The sequence below is a fragment of the Anser cygnoides genome, chromosome 8 (assembly GCF_040182565.1).
Source record: "Anser cygnoides isolate HZ-2024a breed goose chromosome 8, Taihu_goose_T2T_genome, whole genome shotgun sequence".
Taxonomy (NCBI): Eukaryota; Metazoa; Chordata; class Aves; order Anseriformes; family Anatidae; genus Anser; species Anser cygnoides.
Genome location: NC_089880.1, coordinates 18840315 through 18865181, shown reverse-complemented (window position 1 = coordinate 18865181; position 24867 = coordinate 18840315). Strand labels below are relative to the sequence as shown.

General features: G+C 42.2%; 1 protein-coding gene across 1 annotated transcript; it reads right to left on the bottom strand.

The window, feature by feature from the left end:
- Positions 1–97: 97 nt before the first annotated feature.
- LOC106033998 (vitellogenin-2-like) lies at positions 98–20443 on the bottom strand. Its single transcript, XM_048059077.2, has 32 exons — positions 19270–20443; positions 18945–19106; positions 18682–18830; positions 18305–18455; positions 18007–18164; positions 17760–17925; positions 17134–17259; positions 16097–16315; positions 15461–15678; positions 15248–15345; positions 14692–14816; positions 13966–14067; positions 13231–13350; positions 12942–13131; positions 12500–12593; positions 11597–11782; positions 11231–11375; positions 10196–10424; positions 9932–10107; positions 9334–9672; positions 8936–8983; positions 8679–8780; positions 8173–8385; positions 7940–8082; positions 6420–6558; positions 5566–5701; positions 4601–4787; positions 3214–3305; positions 2645–2742; positions 2395–2554; positions 1122–1283; positions 98–468 (listed from the first exon to the last, which is right to left on the bottom strand). The coding sequence occupies exons 1-32, from the start codon at positions 19318–19320 to the stop codon at positions 350–352; spliced, it is 4803 nt and encodes a 1600-aa protein (XP_047915034.2). The 5' UTR covers positions 19321–20443; the 3' UTR covers positions 98–349.
- Between the last annotated feature and the right edge of the window lie 4424 nt (positions 20444–24867).

The window sequence follows — 24867 nt, the reverse complement described above, 5'->3', positions numbered from 1 at the left end:
GGCCGGGGGAAGCCGGGGCTGGGCCCCGCTGGGGCCGCGGGGAGGTGGGGAAGGGCCCGCGGCCTCCTGCTGGAGCCTCGCGTGGAGGCCCACGTTCAGGGGAGCACACGCACTGAGGGAAATGAGCTCGACGAAACGCTTTTAGAGAGAAACGGTTTATTGAAAGATCCAACCCGCTTAAGGGAGCCCAGAATTACTTCGGAGATCTCAAAATAACTGTGGGGAAAACAATTCCGTGAAGCAGGCTTGGCCTCGTCCTCGCTGGGCCGCACAACTGTGTCCACAGTTCCACAGACTGTCAGCACTAACGCTGAAGTGCAGAAATGCGTGAGTGCTGTGAAGCGGAGCGTCACGCTGAGCACGACTGCTGTTCGCAGGAACATGCCGTGTGAGCATCCACCGTGCTCACTAAATCCTCAGACTTCTGGTCTAACCTCATCTGTTCCTCCTCTGGGTTGAGAGTGGAGTCTGTAAATGAGAAAAGAGGAAAAAGAAGCCACGTGACTTTTTTGTTTTTGTTTTTTAATACACTGAGGTACTGACTCAGTGCTTCTATGATCAGCCTCAACAGTTTTTCACATCAGCACGTGTGCAACAGGGCGTTACCCAAAGCCATATAAAAATCAATCACAAAACCATTATGTAGGTATAACTCTTGGTGAAAACAGTAAGACTTCTGAACCTAAGTGTTGAGGCTCGTTCTTGTGGTTTTAGTGTGTACCACTGTTGAACTGATGTAATTTTTAGAAAAGTTCACCTTTCCCATCATTCATATTTAGGTAGTGCGAACTCTAGCTACGATGCTTGCTAATACGGCTTATTTTCTGGTATGCAAAGTTATTAATATAGTTCATCCTTTTTTTTTTTTTTTTTAAAATTTAGTGAAGAGGAAAAGGTGAAATGGGGTGTCCCTGCCTGAGACAGAGCTTTTTTCTTATGCTAGCATCCTAACAAGCTGAGCAACTTAAACAGCCAGATCACATGAAGCCTTAATTTGGGCTGTAGCTCTGTGTCTTGCTGTGGAGAAGAGGAAAGAGAAAGAGTAGGGAGCTGTGCAAGAGTAAGAATCACAATCTAACATGCACCTTGCATTGTGCACAAGTACACCGTTTTAGACTCACCAGCTGGTACACAGTGGAAACCCACAGAGATGGGAACAGTTCTGGTCGCTGAGCAGCCTTCTGCACAGTGTAAAACTGGCTCCATGGAAAAGCATTTTGAGACCTTTTTGTCAAATGCAACTGGCTTCTCAACTTTGACAAATCTACGCTGCAGCTTGCAAGCTACAAAAAAAATATATATATTTTTAAAGAATCTATAGTTTATATAAATAACTTCTGAATTCAATGTATAGAATTAGCAAAAATTAAGACCAATGGCCATACTGACAAACACAAGATATGTGAAACTAATCTCATTCAAGGGAGTGCTACTTCCTATCAAAGACTTGGACTGTAAGGCATCTGGGGGGACAATCCCCAGGACAGAGGCATGTTAAGTCAGATCTAGGTCGGACATGGGTGTGGAAATCCAAAAGATACTTTTGCAACCCTTGCTCTGCTGGCACTCAGATTTACCCAAACTACAACAGCACTTCGGTTTGGGTCAGTAGTGGCTCCTCTACATCCATATATCCACTTCTGCACTGTGCCTAGCATCACAGCCACCTTGCCATGGCTGAGCAGCTTAGGCCTTACGACCCTGTGATCCGGGCTTCCCTAGACCAGTCTCCACAGGGGAGCTTGACCCTAAGAGCATGTTCCAAAATGCCACCTCTTGCCCTTGGGGTGTGGTGCACCCTACCATGTTCAGTTATGCTCATGTTGTTGTTTTTATACAGGAGCTAAATGGTAAGAACAGTCATTCCCTGTCTGAAGGTTTCAGATTAATTCCATCTTCAGCCTGAGTAAATTAAAACATCTATTTCCCACACAAGTGCCCTCTGTTTTGTTAGTCAATGTTAGATTGTTTTTGTTTTTTTTTCTTTCTGGGATTTAAAAGCCTGAAAATAACAGAATGGAAATAAAGCATGAAACTTTTAGGTACAAGATAAAATGTCTTTTGTAAACAGTTAAACTATCTATGTTTCATACCAAAGTATCAGCTTGGGGAGATTTAGGTTTATAATTTTATCTAGAATGCACAAACTTCAGGTAGTTAGGTAATGTGTAAGAAATTGATATAAAAATGCAATAAAAACAGACTTTGCAGAGAACTACCAAACTCAGGAGAACAGACTGTGTTTTAGTCTAAGGAAACTAATCACAAAATAGTGAACAATAATACGATCGTTGTACAATTAATATAAATCAGATATTTAAATCTTATGACTATTCATGTGACTAATGAATTAGTCAAAGACAATGATACTAATATATGTTAGAATCTGAATACCTCCAGTACAGGCATCTTCTGAGACGATCCAAGACTGGGCAAAACTCACTGCATCTTTAGCTAAGTATCCACTGGGCATTTGATATTCCCTTTCCTTCTCAGCATCATATTTTCCACAAATACCACATGTCTTCCCAGCCATCCAGAAAGCAACCTGAATCTTTATAGAAATAAAAATAAAAATAAATAAATAAATAAACACTTAGATGTTTTTCTTCTAAAAATAAAACCACAGGAAAAAAAATAGTACCTCAAATCTATGTCCATCGTAATACAGTTTATCTATGCCATATTCAGGGGCTTTTAATGACAAGCCTTCCTTTTCACTGCTGATCAGCATGCTTGCATCTGCAACAAGACAACAAAAAGATACCTTTGAAAATGAGGTTATTGTTTTAGGGTCCAACCTGAACCCCTGTTAAATTCATGGAGACAATGTGGACTGTAATGTATGGTGGAAATGAAAAGAAATGGTGGAAATGAGAAAAATCAGATCCCATCCTGCCTTGGACTAAGCCAAAGCCCTGTGACTAGCGTGGGCATGGCGCGGGAGATCTGTTTGCCTGTTCTGGGAGTCTCCATGGACAGCACAAGGTGCCCTAGCCCTGCATTATTTGGTTTGTGGATACACAAGATTGGCACTTCTTTCTTTGCTCAGCTTTCCTATCACCCCCATGAAAGCCACTATGAAGTTATATTAAAATCATCCAATTGTTTCTCATATTAGGGTGATCTTCACTTTGAGAGGGATTTGCAGGATTATGTCCTTCTTCAAAAGAGCAGAAAATATTAAGTGAAATAGAAAGATGAGTCTCCTACCAGAACTGGGTGTGTACGGAACATCTGTTGGGGTTTGAACACCATTAATCTTCAACTGGATGCGTCCATTGGAAACATACATGTCAACCTTACTTTAAGTAAAGGAAACGAGTATAAATAAATATTCCTCCTCCTCACTATTCAGATCACAGTTTCTAGTCCTGGTAGAACACACTGCAGGATGCTCATATCATTTTGTGAATAATTACCTGTTACCTTTTGGGAAGAAAATTAAAAGAGCCCAGAAAAGCGTTCCAGGAGGAGTACTCACAATAACCCTTTCCCCAGTTTTCTGAGCATCTCTTTGTGTCACAGTTCAAGCAGTAAGACACCAGGCTATAGAAACCCTTGCTGCAAAACAATGTAATTCCTCTTATATGTTCGCATATATTCAAGGTGCTTTACATTTCAGAGGAAGATTGGGTTCTGTACAGCAGTTATGATCTCTTGCAGCTTGAATAGCCTGTGTATTATAGTATTTTCTTGATAGCAGTGTTTGCTCTAATGAAGAAATATGACACGTACGCACATCAAAAGCATACGAGTGCTGTATGAAACAATGAGGAATGACACAGTGGCAAGGAATGTATCACAAAAGATATGGTCTGTAAAATAAGCATCCTTCAGTTCTTCCACAAAACAGGTGCAGGGAATACTAGTTTCTCTCTGTTTCTCTAAGATTATGGCACAGATGGGCACACAATTTTCAAAAATAAATAATTACTCATAATGAAACCTTACAGATCAAAGCCTATTTATGCACTTTGAAGAACATTCCCTACAGTGATTTTGGTATGCATAATCCTATACTACTTAGAATATCAGACTATATTTTTAAAGAAGAACCTATGGTTGCTCCAAGATGAAACAAAGCATGTCTTAAATTAGTTTCAAATAGATTTAGTACATCATGTACCAACTAAAGGATGACCTAAGAGAGTGCATCTAATCTGGGATAAGCAATTCCCTTTTTAGGTATGTCCACTTCTCAACATCTCTGCTGAGATGATTGCAGGTGCTAACTAGTCCTAATTATTAGTTTAGCATAGGAGGTCAGACTAAATTATTACAGTAGTCCCTTTTGGATTTATAGTTTATGTTTCTACCTAATTACTGAGAACTGAAATGAGACAGTTAAATGCTTACAAATTAATGAAGAGTTTCCGGCAGTGAAGACTTTAGGTTACTGTGAACCTCAGATGTATTTCAGAAACAAAGGACTTCTCAAAGGCAAAGTCCCAAATCTCAGTGACATTCCTAGAAATCTTTCCATTGACGTCAGTAACTTTTCCGTGAGTCTTATGAAGTACCACTCTGCCCTTACAGTCTGGTCTTCACATTTATATCGACTTGACATCTATCTGTCATTATGTTTGCAATTACTTACTGGCTGGCGAGTCTGACATTTATTGCTATAAGGTCAGCAGATTCTTCAAGTCTTTTCATCATAACTAAGAATTTCAGTTCTGGACTACAATCCTGTGCCAAGACGTGGAAGCAATTCGCAGGCATTGAATAGTTAAACTCAACTCCATTGAAGGTTGTGATCACATTTTGGGAGACTGAACAATGAGCTGAAAAAAGTCAAAAGTAAACCTTTTATACTTCAAGACAGTTACTCTATTTTAAATGGGGAGGGGAAAATGAAACAAGTAAAATTCTTCTTTTTTCACTGTTACTGTATTTTGTTGGAAATCTTACCAGTTCCAATTAGAAATTATTTTACAACAATTTTAATTAACAGATGTTTAATTAACATTGTGTTTTTACCAAAGAAATATGCATAGGCATGATATTAGACCACTGATTTCAGGTAAAATGTGTCTCCGTATCCCAGAATTACATCAAGCCTTTCCACTAATAATTTAACCTAAGTATCTTACGATTATGTCTTAATACGGCAAGAATGAATAAATAACCTTTTAAAATCAGGTGCAGGAGGTAAAAATAATGGGTATATTTTCTGAAGCTGTTTCAGCTTCTTTGTAGCAGTACTATTCAAGCAGAACACCACAAACCTGAGGTCACTTAAGTGTCCTTCTCATAAATTTTGTAATGCTTTTTTTCTCCTGGAGCAGTGTCTGCAATGAAGTTCAAATGGATATACTGGGGGAGAGCATATGTCTGAATCACTGTTTGGCATTGTACTGAATACTTAATCTTGCTAACATGCTTCCTTTTCCTTACATCTTTGCAGCCTCAAAGATTTTCATTACAGACAGGTTTACTTCTATGTGAAGTCCAACCGATTTTTCAAGTGAGTGTAAAACAATTTCAAGTTACTTTAAAAATATGAGTCATATTTACAAAAATCTGCAAAGTAGGTACTTCTGCAGGTAGTTAATTGCTGACCTTTAAGGTTTTCAATGATTGAAAAGGCTGTTTGGGAAAAGATGTCCCAGTCAGGAGATGGTAGCGTTGAAGTCAGAGTACCTGGACTTGAAGGGAATGGTAGGGGAAGCCTGATAGCTCTGTTGTAAATTGTGATCTGAAAACCGGACAGAAAACAAACATGAATGTAAATGCCAAATACGGTGTGGGGATGTAATAGCATTTTCCTATAACATTCAAAGAGGCCTGTACTGACCGAAATCTAAACTAGAATCTAGATTTAGGTCAGAGCTAAAAATAAGTCAAGTCCTCTATCTACAGCACAAAAGAGCCCTACAATTTGACACATCTGCAATCTACAGAATAGCAATATTATAAATTAAGTTTGATATTTGCCAATTCACATTTTTTTCATGAGTTGTACATCCCACTTGCTCACAGTACAAACAGCTTGCTTACTTGAGATGCTCATCCTTTCCTTGCCTATATGCTGAGGGCTAATATTTATCCATCATGATTCTCTATGGCCTGGTATTATTATCTCTTCCAAAACACAGCAAAACCTATCATCTCCCCGAAGATTTTTGGAGGAGTGGTCTTTTTAATCAATAATTGCTTATGTGTTCTCAATCATGATTGTTGTATTACAACCTCTTTCTTATTTCGAGTGTCAACTTGCTACATGAGAAAGAAATGTGCTGTAAGATATTTTCATAACAGAATCAAGTATGTGAACACAAGGTACTTGTGATGGAGGAACTTCTTTATGGTTTAATAAATTAAAAATCAAAAAATTGGTGGGATAAAAAAGCTATTAATCTTCAATTTCATAGGTATGTAATGCTCCAGAATTAAAAGATAGTAGAAATATTTACCTCAGGTAGCCTGAGGACCACATCGCAGGTTCTTGGAGATGTCAGAGCCATAACCATGGTTGTCTGGCGAGAGGGACCACGCTGTTGCCTTTGGGAGTACCCAAGCATATATGCAGCCCCTGGAAGATATCTGTAGAACCTGAAAAATAAAGTAACTGATTAAAACCATCCATCTCTGAAAAGTTTGTTCAGCATTTGTTCTGACTGAAGTACCCCCATAAAGCAATATGCGCTCTCTGTTAGACAGAAGTTTTATAGTAGGGTTTGTAACTTGGTGTTGTCTCTAGGAAGAGGAACAGGCAGATTTTAACAGCGTTAATGGGTGAAACAGTCTTCAGCAGACTGGATAGCAGCATGACATGAGAAGAAAAGTATAACCACCTTTTTCTAAAGACATTCAGAGTTAAAAAGTAGGCACCGATTACATAAAAACTAAAATACTAAATTGCCAAAAAATAGATGACTTGTTATTAATGTTCCAGTCCTGCAATACACGGTGTTAGCAAGGATCCATTGCCCACTAAGATTGTCAATGAGGTGACAGAGGAACCTCTATGATCAGGTTCCATTACAGTCTTTGGATTTAAATAGAGAAATATAGAAAAAAAATTATATATATATATATATATATATATTTAAAGGCATAGTCTTAAAGAAGAACAAAGCTGAATTCTGTAGCTTTGCTCCAGGATGGTCAATTCAATGGTTTCATCCACTATAATAAGGGGACATCAAGGTAATACAATCCCATATAAAAATTATCCTCTTCAGCAGACATTTGTTAATCAAATCACTTGTATCCCTTCAAACATGAAAGCTTGTGTTGCACCTATAACTGAGGTGTTATATGTGTCAATATTTTGGTATTGCTGTGAAGAAAAAAAAAGGAGGCTTAGATACAGGTCTCAGTGCTATTGTGGGTAAATGCATGTACAGGTACAATGAATGAATTGATACAATAATAATATATAGAATATGGATATATATGTGGATAGTTGCATATATGAACTGAATACAGAATTTAGTTTTCTTATACTAAGCATCATGCAACATTTGCTGTTTAGTGTGCAATAAACCTTACGGAAGTATTCACATAATCTTCTTCAGAAGCCAGAGGTAAGGTGCCTGCATTAGGAAATGACTCTTAAGGCACCCTGTACAGTCAAAAAGAGACAGACTCCTTCAGAGAACCAAGGTTAGGCTTCTACTTAGAGCCTCCAGGGATTAGGAAGCATCAGGAGACCAAGTTCCTAATTCAGGCACTTTAAATTAAAAGCTTACAAGAAATTATGTCAATCCCATCATCCACTTTGTTTCAAGCAGTTTTCCTGCAAACAAAAATGCACTAAATTTTGAGGGAATGAATGCACAGAAAAAAAAAAAAGAGACTGAAAAAAACAATCTGATATAAAATCGTATTGATGAAGGGAAATTCTTCTGGATCAGAAATGCAGAACTGAATCTAATTATCTGAAGCATTGACATGGGTGACTTTTTCAAAAACTGAAGTAAAATCTCACCATCTTGCTGTTCTTCGGACACTTGAAGGTACTTTTGGCCACACCAGCTTCATCTGCATAGCTGGATGAGAAGCAAATTTCCCTGTTGCAATCTGAGTAGCAATGTGGTAGTCCTGGCAATCTGTACCCCATTTAAGGGAACCCTAGTAGAAGGCAATATATATTTTTTGTACAAAGCATAGTAACATTGTTATATTTCATTTGCATTTGAGCTGATCACATTTTAAACTCACCGAAGCTTTATGGGAATTTATTACTGAAGCATCAGCACAGAGTTTCCATCTATTTGACTCTGTGATGCTTGAAACAAAAATCTGTATCCTGAATCCGATGGGCTGTCTGTCAGCGTACAGTACGAGCTGGAATCCTGTCGGCTGCTCGTTTCTTCTGATGGCACGAAGAACTGCAGCCAGTATTGGTGGCTTGCTGTCTCCCAAGAATTTAGGCTTAAGTCAGTAGAGAGGAAATAGAGACCAAAGACAAAGCATTAGAATTACTGTATAAGAACAGAAATAAAAAGTATTTGTAAAGGAAAAGCTTCATTCAAGTCTTTTTATATAAAGTACATGACAGTATCATAGATCATCACTCCAGCAATTCGGTGCATATGTGGTTTTGCCAGTCTTTCAAGGGAGTGCTCTTACAACCTTTGTAAGTACAACAATAATGTTATCATAAACATGCATTCATTCGAAATCCACAGTAAATGTTTTTATTTCTTGTGTATGAAGACACTCACCTGAGACATAGCTGTAGAGATGCCTTCATCACTAACTGAAGAAGAAGAGGAGCTGCTGCTGCTGCTGCTGCTGCTGCTATTCAGAACTTCCCTTTGTGAGTCCTGCAACAACAGAAAATCACTCTGAAGCAAGTTGTTTACCATTGCAATTCATCACAGAACTAATTTTTCATATTTTTATTTTGAATGAACTAAGTTCCAGTCAAGCTAGTGAGAGCAATTATAGGCCCTGCCCACAGCATAAGCAGAAAAGGTACCTGTTCATCTGCTGGCTTGAACCAAAACTGGTAAATGGGTAGATGTGCCTGTGAAGACAGATAGTATGTAAGAAGAGCCAAGAGAAGAAAAACAACTAACTTTTGACAAATGCTTTAATAAGTTCAGTATTGAATATGGAAAAAAGGTAAAACAAGATGCAAATTTTGAAACATTTTAAACTGAAACCTTCTGGAATATGAAATTCTGAACTGAAATGCTTCAGAGAACCAGAGAGGTTAAAAACAGGAAAGAGCTCTGCTAGGTTACCTCATCCATGCTGCAACAAACAGTCTGTTTTGTCTTTCTTCGGTATATGCCCTTTGGGCACAATTTCCTGATTTCTAGTACAAAAACATTCACTACAAGAAGTATAAAGAATCCAGTCTGGGTGAATTACCTGTTGGTTGGGATATTCACTATCCCCACTACAGTGTTTGTCTCCAGAGCGGTCCTGTCTGCTGCTGCTGCAGATCGTACTGCTGTCAGAGCCAGCGCTGCTGCTGCTGCTGCTACTGCCCTTGCTGCTCCTGCTGCTGCTGCCATGCTTCTTCCCAAATTGCCTTATTTCTTCGTTCTCATGTTTATTTTCAGGCTCCTTACCATCAGCAGAGGAAGCAGTGGAAGAAGAAGACGAACTGGAGAGGGGGTTTGCACTGGGCTCTACCCAGAGGTCTGTAAGAGCAGTCTTTACTTTGCTGTGAATCCGTTTCTTATGGTGCCATGTCTTATTTGCGACCTCCAAAAACAGTTCAAAGAGTTATGAATTTACAGCTCTGTAACATTTCTCTAGGTGTCAGACAAGCATCTTAGCACAGCCTTTCAAGGAAATAGAACTTCCTTGCCCCCCACACTTCAGAAGCTGCACCAGAACTCACCAAGACCCACCCCTCCCAACAAAAATCCTTGCTTTCCCATGCCAGTTTTCCACATTGGACTTCAAACCCTTGGTTTTGTTCATGGGAAAATATTCCCCCATCCAATGCTCAGTCTCTTACCTTGAACACATTTTCAATGCCTAGGATCTTCTTCAGTTTAGCTTTAATGTTCTCATACAGAGATGTCTCCTCCTCTTCTTTAGACCCTGAACTTGCTACATCGATTATTTTGGAAGCAGCTTTGGGCCCAGCCTGAATCTCCAGCTGTATTTTTTCAATATCAGCATCTGTATGATCTAGAGTCAAGATACTTATATTTCAGTACTGTGCTACCTGAGCATCATTCACAGAGATTGACAGAAAAGATTGCTTTCATTACTATACCTGGCTTCAAAACTATCTTGGCTTCAAGTTCTCCAACTAATTTGTGCAGATAAGTATTTCTTAAGAAAGCAGAATTATGTGACTTTAGGCTGAGACAAGCAGAACATCCCAAACTGGATAATTTTCTACAGAAGACACGTGCATAAGATCTTTGTCCTATACTGTCATGATGTTCCTCTTCTGAGCCTTGCTGGTATCCCTTGGGTATCACGCTAGGAATATTTCTTTGCTGTATTAAACAAAAATATGGTAAATAAAAATATTTTACACACACACACAAAAAAAATTGTCACAGCTCCTAAAATCTTTGCTGTATTCCTATTAATGATGAGAATGATGACATTCTTGGCTAAGAAAGGAAGCACTGCTTAAAATTAGAAACTCAAGCATTGGAAGAAGTGGGATTTTTTTTCCAAAGTGCTCTGTGGAAGAGGTCAGGTTTCCTAGCTAGCCTTTCCCAGGCAGTGTTTCACAAACAAACTTCCCAATCAGAACCTCCAGGACTCTTTGTAGGGGCTATTTCTCTGCACCAGTTTTGGGATACTATTCCTCAGCTGTATTTGCAGTCAGTATATCCTTTCCATGCCAGCAGTAGGCCTCAGAAGCTGAAGAGCACATCAGAGAATGGGCTTCTACAGACCCCTGCAGGGATTCCCTTGGAATTTGCGAAACAAACTGTATATCCTGCCTGAGCCATCCTTTCCAGACTGCTTTGGCTCTGAAAAACAGGGTACTGTACAAAGGATGTGGCTTTCACACCCCCTCCCCATGACTATGCAGAAAAAGGCAGACATGCTGTCAGAGCAACCCATCTGCATGAGATGACAAGAGCCAGCAGGCCCTGAAGAAAAGTGGCTTAAACATATTGAGACTTAGGTTAGGCCTGGTTTGGGATACATCAGGCACCTGCTGGGTCTCACAGTTCCCTTGTTTGTGATCTGATTAGCCAGCTGCTGTGTTGGGCGTGCTCAGCCCCTGTGAGATATGTTCTGTTCTCTACCTGCCTGCAGTGCAGGCGGTGAGCGGCCTCGTTACCTTCCAGCTTTCGGCTCTTGAAGATACTTCTGATGACTGAAACTTCTGATTGGAGATATTTGTTATTTCTCCTTTGGGGAGAATATGGGTCTTCTTTTCGGAATCTGCTTCTTCCATGTTTCTTGAAATAGCGTAAGCTTCACTCCTGTGGAGGTGACATATGGCAAACAAGTAACATCTGATTTTGCTTAACCCCAATTGTCTTTAATACCAGAGAGCTATGGGCAATACAAAAGAGAATATTAAGCTTCATGTGGTTACCAAACTACAGCAGAGCCTGACAAGAGTTGTAGGTTCATGATTTTGTAACAGGGAGCTCACAATCAGTAACACGTAACAAGTGAAATGCAGCTAACTCTTCTGTACCTTACAGCTGCAAGCTCAACCTCCTCGTGGCAAGGAAGGGTTTCAATCTTCAAATTTTTCTCTTTCATATTAACCCTGGCATCAAATTTCATTGTAGTGTTGGCACTGAACTCTGCGTGAAATTCAAGACCGCTCTGAAAGTATTGCGTATTAATCCCCATCATTGCAATCATATGGAAATATACTCTGAAAGAGTGAAAATAAAAATATGCAATTACAAATTACAAATTAACATGCATGTACTTATCTTTGAAAGGCAGAATTGCATTTTCTTTGTGTTCTTTTTATTGTAAGAACCACTACTAACAGATTAAAAAGGTAATATCGTGTAACAGGATAAAAAAGCTGAAGTGCCGCTGGAAAAAGTGAAGGGATTTATTTGATAGAGCTTGCATGGATCCTCTCACAGCCTTATCACTGATACATTGCTTGATAATAAGCTAATGTCAAAATCTTCCTATAGCTTCAGATTTTGTCTATTTTTTTCACTATTGTTATTATCATCATTATTACTGTTATTAGTAGTGTTGCTGTTGCTTTTGTGGATCCAGAAGTGTTTTCCTTTTCTGCCTGAAACCCCCCCAGCTTGTGCCTTCTGAAAAACTTTCTCATATGTAATCAATGCCTTCACGGCTTAGTAGCTTTAGTCACTGAGCAGGTACAAATATGAGCATTTTCAGCAATGGCAGAACATCGCCACGTTCCTCCTTGATGCAATGCACTTTGCTACGCTTGCATGGGCTGAAAGCATCACATGACTGTGTTGTTTTCTTACAGATTCACTGCTCAAGACTAGCACAGCCATCCCAAATCTGGTACAAATAAGATACTTATGTAATATAACTATTTCAAATATAAATACAAATGAATGTGTGTTTATATATGAAAATATATCATTTTTACTTTGGCTGCATATCAGCGTGAATATCCATGTTGGTTTCCAACAACTGTGATGGTCTAAAATTGTCAGATAATGGTGGTGACAGCTGAATATCAACTGCAAAAGACAGAGAGAAATTATATGAACAGAGAAAAAATATTAAAAAAAAATAAAAATGCGGGGGATACAATTTTTTCAATAAACATAGTAGTTAATGCATGAGCATTGCTTTTACATTTTGAAATACTTCACAGGATTACTTAAAGATTATTACTCTGAAACAGTTACAGAAGTACGTCCCAGATGAAACTTGGTGATTACTTCTCAGCCCCTTTGGAGGTGTCTGGACACTGTTTCCCCATTACGAGAGTATTTTTCAAGACTACAGAGGGATTTACTTTCAGCAGAGGGATTGGAACCACAATTATCGGGAGGAAATTGCTCAGTTAGGTGTCCCAAGCTCACCATCGGCCACAGCCTGAGCCAGCGCAGCGCCGCACAGGCTGAGCTCCAGCGGCATGCCAACCACCGTGGGGACAATGTGCCGCAGCTCGGCCACCATCGTCGGCACGGTCCATCGGCCTGAAATGCCTCGCTGGACCTCATCCACTGCTTTTTTCACCACTGGCTGCCAGTTTGATGATCCAGTCAGACTCTGAAGACAGAGAAATTGGTTAAATAATCAGGGAAGATGAGATGGGAAGGGGAAATTATTCTGCATCACAAACAAAAAAGGCAATAGCCTTGTCAGTACCATTATGGTCTGCTGAATGACTTTGTTATCAACGTCAACAAAGGCAATCTCCTGGCCCAATATTTTGATGTAAGCAGACACCAGAGGGTCTTCCGGAGGCAATTCTTTCCATCCCAGAAACTGCAGTGTTAAAGAGGAGAAAGGGAAGAAGCAGATACAGTTTCTTAAAATACAACATTGTATTAACAAAACGTAGATCACATTTGAAGGATGCTAACTATGGTTCCTTAGCCAAAAAAATAGTAGACATCTTACAAGTCTGAATTGATGTGGCCTTCCTTATGTTGCATAACTGACTTCAGTGGGAGTTTCCCCACATAAGGATGAGGTAAGGACTCGGTAATTTTTGCTGCTCTAAGTAGTGGGTGGCACCCAAGGGCTCATGAACAAAAGTCTTGTTCAATAACCATTTTAAGAGAGAAGAGCATCCACTTACTGTGTTTTAATATACACTTTAAAACAGATGAATTTTGGCTACCAGCATCATCATCATCTTTTGTACTGTACATTAAGGGCAGCTTTGCGTGGTGTGCTGACACATGGTGAGTGAAAAAATGGCATCTGTTCACTGCCTAAGTACAATATAAGTAAGTACACCTTTCTGTGACCAAACAGGATGGCCAACTCCTTTCTCACTGGAACATCAAAGGGATGGCTAGGAGGGTAGCTGATGCAACCCTGGGCTGGTGGGTACTACATATTGCAAACAAATCAGGAAGGTGCATAAAGACATACCGTTTTACCAAGTTCCTTCAGTGTCTTGTATGTATCATATTCAGCAAAGGGAATATTCTGCTGCCTGATAGTATTGATTAGGCTTTGTGATCGGAGAGCCACCTGTAGGAAACAGCATCGAACATCACAGCGCAAGTACCAGAGAGCTCAGGAATACCTTTCTACCTGGTATTACACTCACGGAGGCCACTCTAAATACATACTTCATGAAGCTGTAGCACTTATAAGGCAGATGACTGGAGGCTATGACTGCAGATGCTGAGGACATGCTGAGCTTTGAATTAGTCAGCAGGGATAATTTTAGGGCAGCTCAAAGATCAGCCCAGGCTGCAAAGCTTGCCCAAGAAGGTGAGTAAATGCCTGCATGCTGTTACATGGAGTTTCAATCTGCTGGGGCTGCACTGCTGGCTGAAATTTAATTTCAGCTGCTTATTCCCTGTACTTATGCAAAATGCCCCACACATCACGTGACTTTAGTTAGGCAGACAAATGCTCTGCTATGTAAGCTTTCCTTTGCTCTCTTAGATTTTCATGCCTATACTGAATGTTTTCATTGCTAAATCTACATGTCAAAAAGCCCAAATACAAGTAAAATCATAACCATTATCTAAATTTTCATTCCACTCCAGTCCTTACAGCCAGAGATAGAGTCAAACACGACATTGCAGTCCAAATGGCTTAACGAGTAATGCTATCTGTAGCTGGTTGTTTTCATGAAATACTTACCTCTATAATGTCTGTTGCAGTATTTGCATAATATCCTCTTACTTTTGTGATTATATCAGATGGAAACATAGTGTTGGGACTGTTCATTAGATAGACCCTCCAAATTGCACCAGCCTTATACACATCTATAACAGGAACAAAAAGCAGCAGAGATTTTTCTTAGGGTTTCCGAGGTGTCTGGTGCCTGTAAGTTACCTTAGGTGCATGCTGTACTAGATCTCAAATGATTCTGCCAGTATTCAGCGCCGTGGGTCCTCAAGCTTGTAACCCCAAGAGGGAATCTTTGTTCTAGGGCAGAGTCAACAGGACCACAGTGACTAAAGAAGGAGGCCTAAATCCATGTGCAGATAAGACACCTCTTTCCCCAGCAGATACCCAAAGAGTAGTAGAACACCTTCAGGGGATTTTGCATTTCAGGAGACTCTTGTGCTTTATTCTGTTTCAGGAGTGCACTAAGCCCACAGCCCATGACAGGATTTTGTATGGAAATTGTGGAACACAATAGATGCCTTCAGCTAAGCAAGCCAAAGCAGGGAACATGGCATCTGGTACTCACGGGAATAACCACCAGCATGAATGACCTTGCTGTAACGATAGCTCAGCCTGTCAAGTCTGGGGCTCAGTAGTTTAATGGCAATGTTGCAAGCAGCAGATCTGAGTAATAAAGAGTTAAAATCATATGAAGATAGTCGACTGTGACCAAATTCTTAAAAAACTGCAAGAAAAATCACCATTTGCAACTAAAAAATGTACTTCTTTCTTTACTTACAGATTGTAGAGCTGTGGGATCCTGCCTACTGCCAAAGCCTTCATGTGTGAGTACGTGAAGCTGGCTACTTGTAGGCTGGTGTCCGTCAGCAGCGAGGTGGCCATAGCTGCTACAATTGGAAGAGCAGGCTTTGTTTCAAAGAGGACAACACAAGCCATCATGCGGACATTAGGAGCAAGTGTATTGTCCATAAAGATCTGGAGAGAGATCTCCCTTACCTGGAGGAGGAAGATAAAACCTGTGAATACCTCATAACTCCTCGGGAAGAAATATTTCCTAAACTGTTCATGTCTGATCTGCAGTGAATGGAGAACAAAACCCTGAACAGAGACTTGAGTATGAGGTCTGTCACTGGAAATGAAGATACTGCTGGCTGCACAGTGAACAGGGCTGAGGGCTGGAAGAAACAGCCATTAGCAAGGGGCCCAACATTACAGCGACTGAAGCAGCCTCTTTCCCAGGATGTCAGCCAGGATGGGGTGATGTCAGGAATTCGCAGTGTGGGAAAAGACAAGACCTGTAACTATACCTGCCCAGAGTTGCTAACATTACCTGATGGCTTTATTATCCCTGCATCGCTAAGTCAACCCAAATTACACCCTGTAAGACATTTGTCTAAATAATAATTTCAGTTACTTTTGCAGGGTCTTTTCTGGCAATTTTCCTCAGGGCCAGCACAGCATCAGCATGAATTCTGCTCGGTAATGCAGTAGCAGCAGGTGAAAATGTTGGCAAAAACTTCAGGATGCGTTTGATACTGGCCGGCTCTCCTGCGTTGCCTATAGCTTTCAGGGCCAAGGCCATGTCTTCAGCACGGTTTCTGCTGGCAGCTTCAGCAGCAAGGTCGTGGAGTGGCTGAAAACACAGCAGACAGTGGTTAATCATGTCAGGCAGCAATCTTGTAATAACGCATAAAAATACTCATTGCCAAAGCAAATAAAACAACTACTGGTGCAAAGCCCTGAGTAAAGATGTTCAGATTTTTCTCCCAGGAAGAATCTCACCATCGTTATCAGGACATCATTAACACAGAACATACGCACAAACTTTATTTTCTCCTTGCATAGTGTTGTAACTGAGAGTAAATTGTCACTGAGCTTGAGCTTTGTTTCAGTCTTTCTCGGAAGATTTAAACCCATTCCAAGCAGCAGGAGGCTATCGCAATACTGTAGTCTTTCTGACTAAGGAACCAGAGCTACATAGGCCAAGGACAATGACCTGAATATTTCTGACGGTGATATGCAAGTATGTAGCAGGGCCTCTTTGGGAGCCCTAACCTATGACATATCTAGAGCTTTGCTTATATTCACACTTCAGTGCCTTTTTAATAGATATTTTAAGTTTGATCTACCTAATGTAAAAGTAGAGAGAAGAATCATAATTATTTTTCTTTAATCCTGAATTGTCATACATAAATTCCAGGTTGTTTACAGCACCTGTCATACCCACAGGCTTCTACCACTTACATTTGAAATTCTGAACTGTTAAGACCAGATTTTTCAAAGGCATCAGCTCGGCATTTCATTTTATCTTAGGAATTTAGCAGGCGATCACAGCTAAGAGTGAGGCATGTAAACACCTAGTTACCTAATTGCCAGCATTGTGAGAGGTAAATTAGAGTCATTAAAATAATTTCTTCACCCCTTATGAAATAAGAAATGAGAGTCACCTACCTGAAGAAGTTCATTAGGACAAAATGAAGGCTGAGCACAGTATTTATTTACCATGCTACCATACCCCAGGTAAACAAGTATTCGAAGCATCGGTGCTTTCTGAATTTGGGGACAGGTCAGAAAAGACTGCAGAAGAAAGAAGCCAGAGTCGTTAATGTTTCAACTTATTAGAGCCGGTATTTAGTGAAAACTTATATCTGAAAAGTAAATAGACAAAATTACTTTGGATTTTTCCTAAATATTTTTAGAAGTTAAATAAAATGCTAGTGATTGAGCTAAAATTAAAGCAAATAGTATTGCTGCAGTTACAAGGTACGTACTTTATATTTTGGTTACACTGCATTATTTTTTACAGTTCCTCTATTTTTTTAATTTGTATTTGGCAAAAAGAAAACAGCAATTTTCCTAGAATTTGTGGGATTTAACAGCATCAAATATCAAAGCCACTGAAAAATTTCTGGCAGCAAGTGTTTGGAAATGTTTTTCTAGATCATTCCCGTTTTTGTTAATACCTTACATTTTACAAAATATCAAGGAAATATGTTGCATCATTTGATTGTAATCCTGTGAATTCACCTTTGGAAATGAATGACAGGGTAAGAGAAGGAAGAATAATCTGTACTCACTGAGGCAACTTCTAGGGTTTGCTTGTTGGGCGTAACGAAATGGAAGGCAAGAGGGAGAGCAACAGCTGCTTCCCAGATGTTCAGCTTCTTATCATGGATTTTTTGTTTAAGGAACTGGAACGTGTCAGTAGCTCCAGCAGCACAGACAGCGCTCAGGAACCAGTGCCTGCCGGGGAGGGGAGGACCATTACCCCCATTGCCCAGTGCTCCTCCGGTGGGAAATCCTGGCTGACAGCAGTACAGTTACCTGTGTGGAGGTTCACTGGCAAACTGCTCCCACAAAGAGTTGATTTGATCAAGGGTCACTAGACGGAACAGCTGAACCATTTGTAAGAACTTGGCTGAAGCTTCTTTAGTGTCTCCTTCCTCATTATTCTTAACTAATTGTCGCAGAGTTTCTGTTAACTGTAGGCAAAAAACATGTTGAAATGTTGAAAAACATGTAGGAAAAAAACAAGTTGAAAGGTGCCATGTCTAAAATAATATTGTGATGACTTGTTAACCTTATAAATAATGAAAAGGAATGGAGAATAAGCCTCTAATACCTGCCCATCTGCATTTTTGATCCTTATGAGAGGAATTGGCATCTGGAGCAGCTCTTCTGAGAAATGATAACGAAGACTTCCCTGGTTTTGCAGTTGAGCTTCTGGTACATTTATGGGAGTGCTTTTAATGTCGACCAAAACCAGTGCTTGTCTTCAATAGAAAGAAAAAAAATGCTTCAGTGGCATTGTACATGAGAGTTGGGCACATACAGCTGCTGGGGCAGATCGAGGGGTGCCCAGCAGGGAGCTGCACTGACCACTGATGGATTACACACTCCTCAGGTTTGTGCATTGCTCAGGATTAGCTGGAAATGTTATAGGACTGGCGAGAGCTTTCATTATAGTGTTGCCACACTACCAACATGCACAGCACCTACCTTGCCTCCATGCCTGCTGCGCCTTCGGGCTCGTTGAACGGAGAGACCTGGTACACCTGCTCCGACGTAGCAAACGTTATCAAAACCCCGCTGTCATCATACTTCATCTTGTAAGTGGACATCGTCGTGCCCTTAACGTTTCTGACTTTCTAAAAGTGCAAAGAGACCCACTCATAAGTACAAACAGGAACTAGTTAATTTCTCACAGACAAGCCAAATTCCCTGCTGGTGCCAGCGCAAGGCAGGAGTCGTGCTGGTCCTACCAGGGGGCAGGTGGGGCAGGGGCGGATGTAAGCCATGCCCATGTTCTTCACCGCTCTGTCCTGGCAGTCGGTCAGGTCCTTGCTTTTGGAAACGGTGGCACGGTTATTCTTGCTGTCGTCCTGAATAATGTATCTGGTTTGGCAGATGCCTTCAATGCCAGCCTGTGTGTTGATTAAACACAATGAACTTTTCACTGGAAATGGCCTTTCGTTACAGCAATAAATTGGTCAATGCAAATTGCCTGGCAAGTGTTATGCTCAGGCAAGCTTCTATGGGACGGTAAAATGAGAATAAAAGTCAAATCAGAATGGAAAAGAAACCAACCTCCTGTAGTTCGTACACATTTTGTGACTTCTTGATCGTTATCTGCATCATGTTCAGAATCCCTCTCACTATGTTCGTGCACAGGACGGGGCAGTCCTCAGGGGCATAAATACTTCCCACCCTTCCCTCGGTGTACTCAAACTTAAAGGCTTGGCTGAAACATGCAGCAATGGTCTCTGTGAGCTTTGAAGATGGAGTGAAGGAGTCAAGGGGCCAGAAGCCGTGATATTTCTCCAGCTTTGGTGATTGAACCTGTGAACAGAATTAGGAAAACATTCATCCTGTCCACCACGGTGCAGTAATGGGGAAACTGGACTCTTCTACTCCATGGCCAGACACAAGTCACTTGTTCAACACTGCAGGAAATGTTTTCCTCCTCACGCTCTTGTTCTGGGGCTAGGGCATGCCCTCAAAAATGTAATTTCCTTAAAGGATTTCTGCCAGAAAAAGGTCACGCAAAAGTTCAGCAAATGTGGTGAAGCTTGCTGGGTGAGTGAAACTGGCTGTCAGCTGTCTGTATGGAAAGGATACTCACCTGTTTTCCCCAAATTCTCAGTGTGATCTCCCTTCAGCCTGAAAATCAGCCAAGCCATCCCTCAAGCAGCCTACCTAGACACACGGGGGCTATGTTTGCTCCTGTCCGGCACATCCCAGAGCACCAAAACTGCAGCACAGCTGATGGGGAGGCAGAGATGGCCACAGGACCTGGCACTGGATGGGCCAGTGAGGCGGATGTCACCTTCTCTGCAAGTGGCTGTCATTGCTTCCAGCTTATCAAGCTGTACAGCTTGCTTGCAAGTCCTTGACTGCTACCTAGTGGGAAATGTGTGCCTGCATGCACATACATAGTCACATACACGCATGCCTCCCACCCTCCTACATAAAGGTACGTGTTCCTGTGCAGAGGGAAACGGTTTTAGTGGCCCTGTTTTTAATCAGTGCTGCAACAGTGGCTTGTCTCCTTCTCAGAGTAAATCCTACTCGACTTTTGTCTGTAGTCACTAAAGTCATAGCACCATCAGTGAGGTTACAAAAATCATGCAGTTGCAGAATTGTATTATATTTGATAATAGGTGTTCCCTCTCACTGTTTCAGTAATACAGCAGATTCAGTAAACTCCTAGGATGAATGTTAAGTGGCCTCTTACAATTCTCTTCCCCCCCATGGTGTCATCCCTTTTCTATCATCCTTTGTTCCATGCCAGTCTTTTAAGATGTTTGGTTTCATCTTTTCTATGAGTAACAGCACTTCCAGACCTGATATCATTATATCAAGTGAAAGCATTACCGTTATCATTCTTCACATTTGAATTAATGCCTATGTGAAGAATACCAAAAGGAAGATAATGGAGACAGACTTGAATTTCCCATGTGATGAAGGAATTTCAGCACTGAGCTTTTCTCAAGCTATGGGCCCGGCTGAAACACTGATATTTCATGCTTGAATTTGCATCATTTTCATATTCAAGTTTAGTGTTGTCTTACTAAAACTATCATGAGGACATTGCTTTAAAGCAGCTGCCTGTGATGCCTTTGCCTGGAACTGAACCTAAGGCAGCTTTACCAAGTGGGTGCAGGTCCTGATGGCAGCAGAGCTGGGGCAGCTCCGGCTCCCTCCCATGGCCCCGCAGGATGCGAGGGTGGACATCACTGCCTGAGCCTGACATTGGGCTTGTAGTCATCTCGGCACCGGGAAGGGCCCTAAGCTTTTGTGCAAGGTTTGCATCTTTTTCTTGTGTATTTTACCAGCCTGGACGTATGGCCCGGCCTTCTGCTGCGTTATGTAGGCAGATGGATGGGTTCCCACGCCCCTTGCGACTTACCTGGAGAAGGTGGTCGCTGCGGGACACGCGGCTGATCTGCAGCTTGCAGGTCAGCTTCACCCCCGCCATCACCAGCCCCTTGCCCTGCAGCCCGTGCAGGATGAGTCCCTCATAGCCATACAGGTAGGTCTTGCCGGTATGAAAAACAGGCTCTATTAAATAATAGACAACAGAAATGCCTCCTTTGTTGTGATGCTACTCACGGGAACCGTCCCAGCAAGGAAGGGTGAGGCTGGCTGCCCCAGCAGGCTGGGCACAAGCAGAGGGCACAGCAGGGCTGCCAGGGAGGGCGGCGTTGGAGCCGCTGGCTGGTGGTGGGAGCGCACTTACCGAGGTCCTGCTTCTGAGCCCCTGCATAGGAGGAGAGAGAAGGATGCATGAGAAAACCCAAACCTCTGCGGAGACTTTACATTTATTATTCATTTACTGGGTGTGCCAATGGCTGGCAGACGGAGAGCAATGCACTCCTGCGGCAAACCCCACATCCCTTGGGACAGCAAGCCTGCCCCAGCCCCCCTCACTGGGTGCTGTTTGCTTTTCCCCTGCTCCGACACTTAAGGTGCAGAAATCTAACAGTTTATAGCCAAACTCATTAAAAGGCTTCAGCAGATTGTGCCATGAATGTCCCTGAAAGTCCCCAAGGAGATGCAGCTTCCTGAGGTGGCCATCACAGCTCAGAAGTGCCAGTAAAGCTTAGACTTACCCACCAGGGCGAGCACCAGGGCCAGGATGAGTCCCTTCATGCTAAAAGTGACTGAATGCCACAGGGCAAAATGTGCAGCTTTTATAGAAGAATTATTAACAGGCATGGGAAATTTTGTTGAGTTATCAACTTTTTATCAACCACTCAAACCCGTTGAGGGTGAAGGGATTGGGTACAAGGTGCCGTCTGCTACTGCTGTGCCAAAATCGTCACAGGCAATCTTGTTCTCACCTCACCACCTAAATGCTCCGAAAGTATCTTTTGGAACAGGTGCTTAAAAGTATTAAAATATCATTAAAGCTAAACTATTTATTGTGTAAGAAAAACTACTAATTATTCACTGGAAGCATCTGGTGCTATTGCAGCCTGCGCTAACTTTGCCCAGGTTATCCTGACCTGAACAGAAGGCACACATCTTATCTAACTGATAGTGCTTCAAAAGGATTGTGCAAAGCCCCAGGCAGGGCTCCTGTGACACTGCACCGATGCCCTCCTGCCAGCTGTACCTGCTGTCACCCACAGCGCTGCCCTCTGAGGGTGGGGAATTCACCCAGCGACACAAACCTCGGTCACGAAGACCACAGCAAAAAGGGCTCGCTTTTTGCTCACCTGCCTTTTCTTACAAGGATATCACATCAGTTTCTTTGACCAGCGTCATCAGCCACAGAAAGTTGTTGGTGAGGTGGGACCTGGCGAGGCTGCCAGGCGTTACGGACACAAACCTCTTGGGTTACAAAGATGTACAAAGTCCGGTTTGCCCAAACGCGTTTCACATCAAGCAACAAGAGGCAGCATCCTCCCTCCAGGGGGGACACCCCTTCTCCCACCGGTCAGTAGCCGGCCACCTGCTGCCATTTTCCCTGTCCCTTTCCAGTAACCCCACGGGCCCGAGAGGCTGCTCATGGCTCCAGGACTTAGCTGGGTCCCTTGGCTCCCAGACAGCCACCGGCACCACTCCCACCCGAGCCCTGCGGGGAGCGGTGGCCCGGCAGCCCCGGGACAGGGGTTTTCCCACTGGGGCTGCCCCTGTGTGCACCCAAACCTCTCTGGGGGCAGGGAACAGAGTTACTGCTTAATCACTGCGGGAAGGGCCGAGGTCACAGGGCACTCGGCTCGGCCAGCTTCTCATCAACAGAGCAGGGACTCCTAGCCAAGACAGTTTAGTTTCTTAATGCTCTTCAGCTGATTTTTTTTTTTTTTTTTATAATTGAGCAGCTGAGATGTAATTTATAATAGCTGACAAAGTGTGGATTTTGTTTCTAGCTCAAGGATGGTAACTGTAGGATTAAAAAAAAAATTAAAATCTTACCTTCAAAATATTTTGAAATATAGCAAGTACTGCACCATGTTTTTACTGGTGCTATATTCTGGTCCTGTTTGTTTTAACGTCATCCTTCGTAGTAAAATTGATAGACTGACAGAAAAGCTAAGCCATTCGTGCTGTGAGCAAGACTAGGGAGTTGTATCATGTCTTTTGAGATTTGGTGAATATAGCTAATGAATTTGAGTATGTAACTACTGGCAACTGGTGAGAGGTTCAAAAGCTAACATACTATAGCATATTTATATGCAGCTGCAAAAGTGGTTTTTTTTTTACAAAACACTGTATCTGTAAAATAGCCATGTCTGGACTTTGTGGTGCAGCAGTTCAAAGTGCAATGCAAAGGGAGCTTGCAATCAAATCCCTCCTAGCCTTGGATGCAATTTCCAAATCCTACGGGGACCCGACAGCAGGGAAAGCCTCTCAGCTACAGCTGAGTCCTTTGTCAGCAGGGCCCCTGCTCCCAGGACGAGCCGTTTACTTTTCATTTCTTTTTACCATCAGATTCGAGCACCCCACTCCACTACTCTGGGCAGCGAACACTGCACCCTGGGGCAGGATCGCCTCTGCTGCTGCTCCACATGCCGCTCATGAAGACTTCACCTTAGCGGTTTTCTTTGTAGAACCGAATCCTTGAATTTTTTTCTGGGCCATTTCTTCAGTCCGTAAAGTACAATTTCATCTCCCATTCTGTCCTCCCAATATACTCACACCATGAACACTTCGTGGTTCATATTTCTCCAGAAGAAATAACCTGAATTAAAAGGAGGGGGAAAAAAAGAAAGGAAACAACAACAAAACAAAAAAACTAAGACAACTGTGAGGTAATGACCAACTTTGCTGTGCCCAGGAGCAGCCCTGGACAGCACCTCCCCAGAGCTCTGCTCAACGTCCACAGTGTCAGGGCAGGAGACACAGAGGCAGGATGAGGCCAGGGCCTCCCAAGAGCCGTGCTCCAGGCCTGGCTGGGAACTGGGGAGCCAGCCGGGCAGCCTGATGCTGAGCCCCGGGTTCTGCTGGCTGCGGCCTTGGGCAAGTCTGTGCTTCCACGGGACCTACAAGCACCAGCAAACCCAGCAGCTCAGAGGGAAGTCACCTCACGGCATTGCTGCCACTGCCCAAGAGCGACAGCGTTTGAACTGTGTCTGCCTCTCATGCCTGTCTTTCAGATTCCTTTCAATACTAAGGACACTTACCTTTCCAAACTATAAAATGCACACACATGCATACATCTGAAGGTGCCAAAGCTGCAGGGGAAAGCAAAATGGCACAGTTCTTACAGAACTTTCTCAGGTCTTTTACCCAACAATCAATTCTATGCTCCATGTGGTCACTGGTAAGTGTCATTTTGTCTTCATTGTTTGCTGCTGATTTTTTAAGAATTGAGTCACTTGCTCTCTTTTAGTTAATTTACTGAAGAGTTACATTTTTAACACCTCAGTAGGATCACGTTCTGCTTTGCTTAACAGAGTTCAATGTAGAAGTGAATGTGGTCAGTTATAAAAATGTCTGGCTACACACATATGAATTGGGAGAACGCTGATGAGAAAGGACTGATAAATGTAAAAGGGAACAATGCTATTTCTATTGAAATTAGTGCAATAATCCTGATGACTTAAGCTACCAAGGAAATCACTGACATCAGTGGTTGTGTCTGAGTCTGAGGTGGTCTGTGTCTGAGGTGGTTCTCTCACAGAAAACCCACCTGGCGTACACATTCAGCCTGCCGGCATGGCCCCAGGGTCAAGCATG